Source organism: Ambystoma mexicanum, chromosome 9 (genome assembly GCF_040938575.1).
Source record: "Ambystoma mexicanum isolate Mex_15411 chromosome 9, UKY_AmexF1_1, whole genome shotgun sequence".
Lineage (NCBI taxonomy): Eukaryota > Metazoa > Chordata > Amphibia > Caudata > Ambystomatidae > Ambystoma > Ambystoma mexicanum.
In genome coordinates this window covers 5,451,309-5,464,133 of record NC_090931.1, presented here as the reverse complement: position 1 = coordinate 5,464,133, position 12,825 = coordinate 5,451,309, and the positions used below count along the sequence as shown (strand labels likewise).

Below are 12,825 nucleotides of genomic sequence, written 5' to 3'. Positions count from 1 at the left end.
CTAATATCATTCATCACTAGTACGTACATGCTACTATCATTCATCACTAGAATGTACATGCTACTATCATTCATCACTAGAATGTACATGCTACTATCATTCATCACTAGTATATACATGCTACCCTCATCCATCACTAATATGTACATGCTACCCTCATTCATCACTAGTACGTACATGCTACTATCATTCATCACTAGAATGTACATGCTACTATCATTCATCACTAGAATGTACATGCTACTATCATTCATCACTAGAATGTACATGCTACTATCATTCATCACTAGTATATAAATGCTACCCTCATCCATCACTAATATGTACATGCTAATATCATTCATCACTAGTATGTACATGCTACCCTCATTCATCACTAGAATGTACATGCTACTATCATTCATCACTAGAATGTACATGCTACCCTCATTCATCACTAGTATGTACATGCTACCCTCATTCATCACTAGTACGTACATGCTACCCTCATTCATCACTAGTATGTACATGCTACCCTCATCCTCACTAGTATGTACATGCTAATATCATTCATCACTAGTACGTACATGCTACTATCATTCATCACTAGAATGTACATGCTACTATCATTCATCACTAGAATGTACATGCTACTATCATTCATCACTAGTATATACATGCTACCCTCATCCATCACTAATATGTACATGCTACCCTCATTCATCACTAGTACGTACATGCTACTATCATTCATCACTAGAATGTACATGCTACTATCATTCATCACTAGTATGTACATGCCACCATCATTCATCACTAGAATGTACATGCTACTATCATTCATCACTAGAATGTACATGCTACCCTCATTCATCACTAGTATGTACATGCTACCCTCATTCATCACTAGTACGTACATGCTACCCTCATTCATCACTAGTATGTACATGCTACCCTCATCCTCACTAGTATGTACATGCTAATATCATTCATCACTAGTACGTACATGCTACTATCATTCATCACTAGAATGTACAGGCTAATATCATTCATCACTAGAATGTACATGCAACTATCATTCATCACTAGTACGTACATGCTACTATCATTCATCACTAGAATGTACATGCTACCCTCATTCATCACTAGTATGTACATGCTATCCTCATCCTCACTAGTATGTACATGCTAATATCATTCATCACTAGTACGTACATGCTACTATCATTCATCACTAGAATGTACAGGCTAATATCATTCATCACTAGAATGTACATGCTACTATCATTCATCACTAGTACGTACATGCTACTATCATTCATCACTAGTATGTACATGCCACCCTCATTCATCACTAGTATGTACATGCTAATATCATTCATCACTAGAATGTACATGCTACTATCATTCATCACTAGAATGTACATGCTACCATCATTCATCACTAGTATGTACATGCCACCATCATTCATCACTAGAATGTACATGCTACTATCATTCATCACTAGAATGTACATGCTACCCTCATTCATCACTAGTATGTACATGCTACCCTCATTCATCACTAGTACGTACATGCTACCCTCATTCATCACTAGTATGTACATGCTACCCTCATCCTCACTAGTATGTACATGCTAATATCATTCATCACTAGTACGTACATGCTACTATCATTCATCACTAGAATGTACATGCTACTATCATTCATCACTAGAATGTACATGCTACTATCATTCATCACTAGTATATACATGCTACCCTCATCCATCACTAATATGTACATGCTACCCTCATTCATCACTAGTACGTACATGCTACTATCATTCATCACTAGAATGTACATGCTACTATCATTCATCACTAGTATGTACATGCCACCATCATTCATCACTAGAATGTACATGCTACTATCATTCATCACTAGAATGTACATGCTACCCTCATTCATCACTAGTATGTACATGCTACCCTCATTCATCACTAGTACGTACATGTTACCCTCATTCATCACTAGTATGTACATGCTACCCTCATCCTCACTAGTACATACATGCTAATATCATTCATCACTAGTACGTACATGCTACTATCATTCATCACTAGAATGTACATGCTACTATCATTCATCACTAGAATGTACATGCTACTATCATTCATCACTAGTACGTACATGCTAATATCATTCATCACTAGTATGTACATGCTACCCTCATTCATCACTAGTACGTACATGCTGCCCTCATTCATCACTAGTATGTACATGCTACCCTCATCCTCACTAGTATGTACATGCTACTATCATTCATCACTAGTATGTACATGCTAATATCATTCATCACTAGAATGTACATGCTACTATCATTCATCACTAGTACGTACATGCTACTATCATTCATCACTAGAATGTACATGCTACCCTCATTCATCACTAGTATGTACATGCTACCCTCATTCATCACTAGTACGTACATGCTACCCTCATTCATCACTAGTATGTACATGCTACCCTCATCCTCACTAGTATGTACATGCTACTATCATTCATCACTAGTATGTACATGCTAATATCATTCATCACTAGAATGTACATGCTACTATCATTCATCACTAGTACGTACATGCTACTATCATTCATCACTAGAATGTACATGCTACCCTCATTCATCACTAGTATGTACATGCTATCCTCATCCTCACTAGAATGTACATGCTAATATCATTCATCACTAGTACGTACATGCTACTATCATTCATCACTAGAATGTACAGGCTAATATCATTCATCACTAGAATGTACATGCTACTATCATTCATCACTAGTACGTACATGCTACTATCATTCATCACTAGTATGTACATGCCACCCTCATTCATCACTAGTATGTACATGCTAATATCATTCATCACTAGAATGTACATGCTACTATCATTCATCACTAGAATGTACATGCTACCATCATTCATCACTAGTATGTACATGCTACTATCATTCATCACTAGTATGTACATGCTACCCTCATTCATCACTAGTATGTACATGCTAATATCATTCATCACTAGTATGTACATGCTACCATCATTCATCACTAGTATGTACATGCTACTATCATTCATCACTAGTATGTACATGCTACCATCATTCATCACTAGTATGTACATGCTAATATCATTCATCACTAGTATGTACATGCTACCCTCATTCATCACTAGTATGTACATGCTACTATCATTCATCACTAGTATGTACATGCTACCTCATCCTCACTAGTATGTACATGCTACCATCATTCATCACTAGTATGTACATGCTACCCTCATTCATCACTAGTATGTACATGCTACCCTCATTCATCACTAGTATGTACATGCTACCATCATTCATCACTAGTATGTACATGCTACCCTCATTCATCACTAGTATGTACATGCTACCCTCATTCATCACTAGTATGTACATGCAACCCTCATTCATCACTAGTACGTACATGCTAATATCATTCATCACTAGTACGTACATGCTACTATCATTTATCACTAGTACGTACATGCTAATATCATTCATCACTAGTACGTACATGCTACTATCATTTATCACTAGTACGTACATGCTAATATCATTCATCACTAGAATGTACATGCTACCCTCATTCATCACTAGTATGTACATGCTACCCTCATTCATCACTAGTATGTACATGCTACTCTCATTCATCACTAGAATGTACATGCTACTATCATTCATCACTAGTATATACATGCTAATATCATTCATCACTAGTACGTACATGCTAATATCATTCATCACTAGAATGTACATGCTACTATCATTCATCACTAGTATGTGCATGCTACCCTCATTCATCACTAGAATGTACATGCTACCCTCATTCATCACTAGTATGTACATGCTATCCTCATCCTCACTAGTATGTACATGCTAATATCATTCATCACTAGTACGTACATGCTACTATCATTCATCACTAGTATGTACATGCTAATATCATTCATCACTAGTACGTACATGCTAATATCATTCATCACTAGAATGTACATGCTAATATCATTCATCACTAGAATGTACATGCTAATATCATTCATCACTAGAATGTACATGCCACTATCATTCATCACTAGTATGTACATGCTACTATCATTCATCACTAGTACGTACATGCTAATATCATTCATCACTAGAATGTACATGCTACCCTCATTCATCACTAGAATGTACATGCTACCCTCATTCATCACTAGTATGTACATGCTACCCTCATTCATCACTAGTATGTACATGCCACCATCATTCATCACTAGAATCTACATGCTATCCTCATCCTCACTAGTATGTACATGCTACTCTCATTCATCACTAGTATGTGCATGCTATCCTCATTCATCACTAGTATGTACATGCTAATATCATTCATCACTAGAATGTACATGCTACCATCATTCATCACTAGTATGTACATGCTAATATCATTCATCACTAGAATGTACATGCCACTATCATTCATCACTAGTATGTGCATGCCACTATCATTCATCACTAGAATGTACATGCCACTATCATTCATCACTAGTATGTACATGCTTCCATCATCACTGCTGCAATATAGCATGACCAAGCCCCGGCTCAGCCACCTGCTGCAGGACGGGCTTCAATTATCAATTCTTCATCTCACCTGTTCTCCGTTTGCATAGAAAGTTTGCCAGCTGCGATTGCACAGCCATGTGTCAACTCAAGTGTGGTGCGTTGGATCTTCCCCCGGACTGTCTGTTGCCAGGTGTATCCTAAAGTCACCCCGTCAGGATCACCTTGGCGGGCTATGTAGATACATAGGAGTACACATACTAAAAAGAGCGCATTTTCCATTTCCTATTTTCAGGTTATAGATAACCGTGAAGGTTTTTAAAAGAAACTGTGAATTATTGCTCCTGAAGAAGGGACAGGCGTCCCGAAACGCACAGAGCAGAAATGGATTTTCTTTGTGTTTTTTTAATTGTATGTATTAAATTGTGATTAATCTGTACATCCCTGATGTTACAATTACTCGTAAAGAAAACTTGTGTTTTGAAAAAAATGGTGCGATTGAACTTATTTTAGATAATACTACAGATCAGTATTTTGAATTGTTTGTTTTTACAATCATATTTGGTGTGCAGGGGACGCAAGTGTTGCATAGCCAGTGGATCACTATTGTCACACCATACTATTGGAACACATCCCAGTGCCAGGGTTGTCTCCCTCTCCCCTGCGCCCTGTTACCTTCATAAAGAACACCAATTGAGTTCTTAATATTTGGTGTGCACTTGTACAATAGATTCTTCGATTCCTCATTTTAAACCTGCCGGGATCCTGGCGGTAAACCAGCCAGGATACCGGCAAAGACTATTACCATTTCTAGTACTCAGTCCATCGGATTCTGAATGCCGGAATGAGGGTGTAAATACCCATTCATGGAGTCCAATAGAACCCCATGAGCGGATTTGCCATCATTACCGGTGTCAGTAACGACAGCATCTTTTGCCAGTAGGGCACCTGCCTTACCTCCTGCTTTTAGCTAGAGGTAAGGCAGGCGCCCCACCGGCAAAACCGTAGTCAATCGGTCTGGTAAAATGCTGATATTCGTGAATACTGCACTTTAATACCAGACCAGCCGATACAAAATGAGGCCCTATGGCTTTAAACCTCAAGGGGTGTTTGTTAGTCTCACATTAATGCTATTGTGACTTTGCATGCAGGATGGGGAGAATAAAACTAAAGCCATACTCTTATTGCTCAACATATTTCTATGACAATGGGCCTCATTATGAGACTGGCGGTAGTAGTACAGGCACGGCTGCCACCGGTATTCATTTTTTTCCGGCGCCCAGAAAAGGGCAATTAATGGGTCATTTCGACCTTGCCGGACCCTGTAATTGGCCTTTTCTGGGCGCCGGATAAAATTCTTCCCCATTCCCATTTGAGCCCCATAGGGCTCAGTGGGAATGGGGAAGGTGGAAGCACTGGTACTGGTGCTACCGTCATGTCCTGCTCGCGGGTGCGGGTACGGCCACTGCAAAGGCATCCGCGGGCAGAACTCGTAGTTTGCCGGCACGGTAACAACCGTACCGGCAAGCTTATTGGTACCATTGTTATTATACCGGCAAATTCGTAATGAGGCCCAATGTATATAGTGTACGGTTAGTTTATTATGGAATGTATATAGTGTACGGTTAGTTTATTATGGAATGTATAGTGTACGGTTAGTTTATTATGGAATGTATATAGTGTACGGTTAGTTTATTATGTAATGTATAGTGTACGGTTAGTTTATTATGGAATGTATATAGTGTACGGTTAGTTTATTATGTAATGTATATAGTGTACGGTTAGTTTATTATGTAATGTATAGTGTACGGTTAGTTTATTATGGAATGTATATAGTGTACGGTTAGTTTATTATGTAATGTATAGTGCACGGTTAGTTTATTATGGAATGTATATAGTGTACGGTTAGTTTATTATGTAATGTATATAGTGTACGGTTAGTTTATTATGGAATGTATAGTGTACGGTTAGTTTATTATGTAATGTATATAGTGTACGGTTAGTTTATTATGGAATGTGGTTTGCTTCAAAGGCATAGCTATAAAGTATTATTTAAACACATTTATCAACTAAACCTGGGAAGATGCACTCCACATCCCGCTTCCACCATTTAACCAAAGTGTGTGATCCTGGGCAGATCATTTAATCGCAGCGTTTCTTACCTGCAGCTCAGTAAGTGATTCACTTCAGAGCTTATGTTAATATCTCAGGCTGTTATAAACAAAATAGCCTAATGACTATAGAGTTGCTCCACAGATATATGCAATTTAGGTATTTTGCACCTCAAAGTTATTTGCCACTTGGCTTACTTATGGCAACTTATTCTAAAGTCGCTTCCATGGGGCCTCAGAGTATCAAAGACTGATGACGCTCCTTGCGATGTCCTTTTCTGTGAAGTCACTTCCGTTGGTGCAATCCATATGCAAATTAGGAGGTGTGCATGTATTTTGCCCCAAAGCGCCTGGACAGAGCCCTCTATAGAAGAGTTCCCTGCATCTGCAATAATCCTGCAGGTTTGTGTTGTTGGTTTTGATGTGTCTAAGTGTTAAAATGCCACCAGGCACTAATGTCAGATTGTGTACTGGGAGCGCTGCATTTGGGGGGGGGGGAGTAGCAGGACATTTTTCGGCTCTCCCCTCCCCCCACTCTTGCAATGCTGGCCACTCCCCTGGTTCTGGGCCCACCCTGCTGAAAGCTCAGGAGCTGCAGATCTGACCCTCTTTCCGTTCTGCAGGGGGGGGCCTGAAGGAGACATCATGGGCACTGCGGGTGGTGGAGAGAGGAGGGGGGAGAGGTTGTTTCTTTACCCAGTGATGGCTGCAGGAGCTCAGTCATTGAATGTGATCAAGATAGATGTTTCCCTCGCCACATACTTGAGTACCGGTACTCTATTCCAGGCTTTGAGAAGTGAAGGTACCGAGGGCCGGGTACTACTGGACCATTGAAGGCACTGCCCATCCCCCAACACGTGTTCCCCATCCACTCAGAAATGAAGTGTGGATTTGAGAGTGTGCAGGCCCCGGTACCCCGAAAGATCAGTCGCATATAAAATCCAAAATGAAAGTCGAGTACTCACTGTCTTTCGCGTTCTAGTTGTTTTTTAGTCTTCAAAGATTCCTGCAAAGGGAAAAATGACAGAATGTATTGAAAGAAGGCACAGGCCTTGAACTCTAGTAACACGACACCCCAAAAACCCCTAAACCACCTCCCCCTACAAATATAGTGAACTCAGGGCTTTAAGTGGGCAAGCCCTGGCAGTCTTTGAGATGGGCTCCCGAGCCGGGCCCCTGCCGTGGCTCACCCTGACTAGCCCCAGCCACGCCGACCTTTCAGGCAGCCGAGCGCTGCGCGGTTACAGGGCTGCCTGCAGGTGTCAGCATTTCGGAAATGCTGACACCTGCAGGCAGCCCTGTAACCGTGCAGCGCTCGGCTGAACCTGCTGCATGATGTCTCTTTATTTCTTTTTCTTTTTCTTTTTTTATTCAAATGTATTTGGTTTATAAAACCTTTACAAAACAATTGAAAACATTATATTTACACCATTAAAAAGATGAATATGACACAATTCATTATGAAAAAGATAAGAACCTAAATAGCTCAGTGCAGAACATTAGATGAAATAAAGAGGATGACACTTGGCTGTTCGTCATAAACCCACTCAACCATCAGTAGGAAAGCAGAAGATTTAGATGATCAGCCAATCATATCGCCAGCACATCACATAGACATGCTTAAGAACGTTCACATGATTTAATCGGATAACATAGTCGTTTAGATCTCACCTACCCTGCCCAGAGACGAGTTTACATGCAATTATAATAAACCACAGAACTCCCATCTTTAGCGGCAAGGGGTCGGGGAGCCATTTGTCAGGGGAGACTGCCTGAGCGTAGAGCTTAACCCCCTGGCCCCCAGATTGTGTGTGTGCCAATCATTACCTATGAGGAGGTCTTTCATTTTCCCAGGCTGGCCTGGTAGAGTTTGCATGGATGAACCCAGGTTGCTAGGATTGCGGCGCCGTCAGCGCGCAGCTCTTCAATAAAACCTCCAGTATCGTGTTTCCCCATCAGAGATAGAGATCCATAGAGAGATCCATAGAGACCCTCAATAGCAGACTGTTGACATGTTCCCAACAGTGAGAGTGTTTTCCATTGCGTGATGCTGACTATTGACTGCAAAACCAACTCGTACCTTATTCATTGAATAGGGACACACTTTGGCAAATGGAAAAGGACCCCTCTCCACACGGAACCCTCCACTTCCTTCAAATACAGAAGAATCCATAACGGAAGGAATTCTATACCATAGCACAATCTTGGTAAAACTTTCATTTTGTAACATTCCCTACAGGAAACCAAGGAAAACGTTCTGAATTTCTGGTCAATTGGCCGATGCGGCTGCTTTTATTTTCAAGCTATTGTGATAAAACATGTTTGAGTGATTTGCAGAGATGGAGTACCCTAGATGTTGCATGAAACCTTTAGTCAGTAGAACACTTTCCTCCCATTGCCAACAGAACTTTGTGATCCCGCGGGCTCCCTTACCAATTTGCATCCTTCCAGTTTTGGAGGGATTAAGTTTCAGCTCTTGGCTCCATCATGTATGAACCAAAGGCGTTGATCGGCCTCTGCAGCCCGATGACCGTGCAGTCCATCAAGACAAAGTCGTCAGTATTTGCCGCCCACTGAACGCTCAGACTCCACTTTGATCTCACGCATTTCCTGTGTCTGCCACATAGAGATTGTATAATGTTGGCACCAGCACACAACCTTGGCAGAGCCCCTTATGTGTTACTATACTGGCCGACATCCTTCCATCTGAATTCAGAGGTACCCTCATCTGTGAATTTCTGTGTAGGTGAATGAGGGTGCTTGACATACCCTTGGGCATCCCAGAATTCGGGAGCTTAGTCCAAAGCAGTGCTCTATTTACCATGTCAAAAGCCATGGACAAGTCCATGCAAGCCACGTAGACAGGTGATGCCTTAGAACGCCACACACTTCTCTGAATACAAGTGAGCAAGAGCCCCCCACAATCGGTTCCCATATTTTTGCGAAATCCCATTTGTCTCTAGTAGGCTATTCGAATGACACCAGATCTGTACATGGTCCAGTAGTGTTGAGGCAACGATTTTAGATTCCACGTCCATTAGAGCAATGGGCCTATAGGGCACAACCTGCAGCCTCTCCTGAAGATTGGGATGACATGTGAGACTTGCCAGGATGAGGGGACATTCCCACTTAACACAATGTCCCAATAATAGATAGGTAGGTGCTCCGCCCATAAATCCACATCTGGTTTTAGGATCACATAGGTCAGATTATTGGGACCGGCTGCTTTATATCTTTGCTATTCACTGATAATCCCAGCTGGAGATGTCCAGATCCCACTCATAAGCGCCCCCTGGCCACTGGAGGCTTATACATGTTCATTCCTCCTCAGCGACGGGATTAATAATTAACCGCACTTGCTTTACTTCTGTGCAATTTACTAGTTCCCAGACATGGTTGGTACCATTGCCTTTAAGAGATGCCAACATAGCTTCGCTGCCCCTTGCTAGAGAGCGGCACGATGCTCTTTCATGCAGTTCTTGTGAATGTGTCTAAGCTTTGCCACCGGTACCTTTACCGTCGTGCCGTGCCCCCCTTTTTTATGTTTCTTTCTACCTACTTTATGTAGAATGCTTTACGCTCTTTGACCTCAGGATCATATGTGTGCCTGTGCTTTACTGCTCCAACCTAGCGAGATGACTGTAGCAATGGAATAAAGGCAATGCATCAATGACTAATTCATTGCCTTACCTTCAAGAGTGGAGGAATTCAAATCACACAACAGAGTGGCAGTCAATGGTTGGGTCTTAGCCAACAACCACTTTAATCGGTTCGCTCTAACATTAACTTCAATATTAACCCAAGCAGGCAAAAGGAGTGAAGTCTTAAAGATCCCTCGCAGGGTCAAACAGCATTGTGTGGTCACTTTGCTGTGAATTACATATCTTAAAATAGTATATTGAGCTAAATAGTTGCCTAAATAGGAAGATATAGTCGAGCATAGAGCTAGAACCAGCCGCGTTGCTAGGGGGGGGCTGAGAGGGCTATAGCCTGGGTCTTTTGGTTGTGGCCCCAGATAGAAGTTCAGGGGCTACAACCAAAAGCCCAGCTAGCCCCTAATCCTGCCAGTCCCGACATTAGCTTAGTCCCTGTTCTTTCCAAGACCTAGTAACACCCCTGGCTAGAACCCCTGTCCTCCCAGGTCGGAGTGGCATCCTCGACCAATTGCAGCCCCCACCCCTCCGCATAGCTGAGCTCCCTGAGCTCCCTGCCTAATGTCCCTTGCTTGTGGAGAGTTAGGCTTAGCAATAGAAGATCGGAGTTCCTGCACACTGTCAGATGCCCCCTTACAGTTGGCATTAAGGTCCCCTGCCAGAGTCATGGCGCCACCTGGTGCGTGGCACACCCACTCATCTACCAGATATTCAGCCTCTCAAGGGCACTTTCCAAATCATTTTCTTCCGTGATCGGGAACCGGTGCCACAGAGTCCTTTCCATTTTTTTCTTCTTTTTTCAGGACTGTGGGACAGCTGCGGGGGACACCCCCGCAGCCCTTTTTTTTCTTTTTTTCTTATTTTTTGGGAGACTGCAGGACAGCTGCGGCTGATACCCCACAGCCCTTTTTTCCCGGACTGCGGGACAGCTGCGGTGGCCACCCCTGCAGCCATTTTTTTTTTCTTTTCAGTTCGGTGTTTTTGGATGAAACCATCTCGACCCCCTTTGTTCATGGGTGGGGCGAGTGTACATAGCTTTAGGCTGGGGACCAGGGGCAATGAAGCTAGTGATATTATAGCCACACTTTTGGAGACTCCCGGCCACATTAAGTAATGTGGATCGCACAAGCGGGGAGGGGATGTCAAGTCTGATGTAATCGTATCTTGTTGGATGAATGAAATCGACTAATTTGATTTCGGCCGAGGAAATCCGCCTCAACCCCGGTGTATCCTCAAAGAGGTTAAATATACGGGATCTATGGAGAGATTGAGACCCTCCTTCCTCTAATAGATAGTTCCGAATCAGACTGGGCTCACCCGGATATCCCGGATTGCATAGCCTGAGATAGTGGTCGCCCTGCCCCGGCCTCACTGCTGAATTTGGGGACCCCTCCAATATGACACACAGCTTTTCCTGAGATGCACCTTGGTCCCGCTCTTGTATAGAATTAGGGGGTCTATTGCTAGGACCCTTAGGTAATCCGGTGTAGCCCCCTTTCCCGCAATGATCATCTATCCTGGGGACTGGAGAGGCAGTCTTCCTTTCCAGAGTTAAGATATTGTTCACTAGTAGTCAGCTCTGCTTCTGTCATTACTTTAGATGTCAGGTCCATAACTGGGTCCACAACACCCCCCCACCCTCTCTCTTGTGGATGGGTTCAGTGCCCCGGATCTGAGCAAGAAATGAGTATCCCCGATTCCAGCCTCATCCACAGTGAGGGTGAGGCCCGCGGCTTGCTCCTGCGTCAGGCTCCTACTTCCCAGCCCCTCATTATCACTCCCCTTGTGGGTACTCAGTCTTTCAACATCTGAAGTTATAAGACGGATGGAGTCCCAGGGATGTTTACATACTAGGACCCTGCTGACCTACCACAGAGTTCCCGGGTATTCTGCCAGGCAGCGCATTTCGTTTCAATTCATCCGACCATCTATTAGTACCTCCCTTATATTCCACTGTGCACCTCATTGTGTCAGTTGTTTTTGACCTCCTTTGTCTCTGCATACCTCAGAGCGCCTCGACCCGCAGCCACCCCTCATCTGAGTCTGAGATGATCTCTGCCATCACTACCTTATTTTCCCTCAATTTCATTTTTAGGTTGTCATCCTCAGCTGCGGTGAAGTCCTGTAGATCATTTAGCACTTTCGGGAAGATGTCCTAGATCACTGAGTTCCGCTGCTTGCCTTTTTTTCCTTTTTCGTTCTTTTTTCTTAGAGGTCTTGGAGCCAGCACTTACAAAGGGGCCTAGCACTGTCTCCAGCTCAGCACCCCTCACTAAATCAAAGGTGGGCAACGTCTGCGCCTCTGACACACAGGGAATCAAGGCAGTCTCCGGGTCATCCCCCTGCCAAGCAGTGTTGGTTAAACCTGCTCCCAAGTGGATGGCGTTGACTAGGTTGCCAAGACTTCTTTAGATGTGTCATACAGCAATCTGAGGCATCCCTCAGCACCCTAGCTCTCTCATTCAAAATAGTTGCCTGTATT

General features: G+C 42.9%; 1 protein-coding gene across 4 annotated transcripts in view; it reads right to left on the bottom strand.

The window, feature by feature from the left end:
* LOC138487603 (uncharacterized) overlaps positions 1-12,825 on the bottom strand; it is a 277,207-nt gene that overhangs the window by 226,943 nt on the left and 37,439 nt on the right. For all 4 annotated transcript variants that reach the window (XM_069614071.1, XM_069614073.1, XM_069614072.1 and 1 more), the window contains exon 2: positions 7,656-7,696. In XM_069614071.1, coding sequence (XP_069470172.1) covers positions 7,656-7,696 — 41 coding nt within the window. The remainder of the gene's footprint in view (positions 1-7,655; positions 7,697-12,825) is intronic.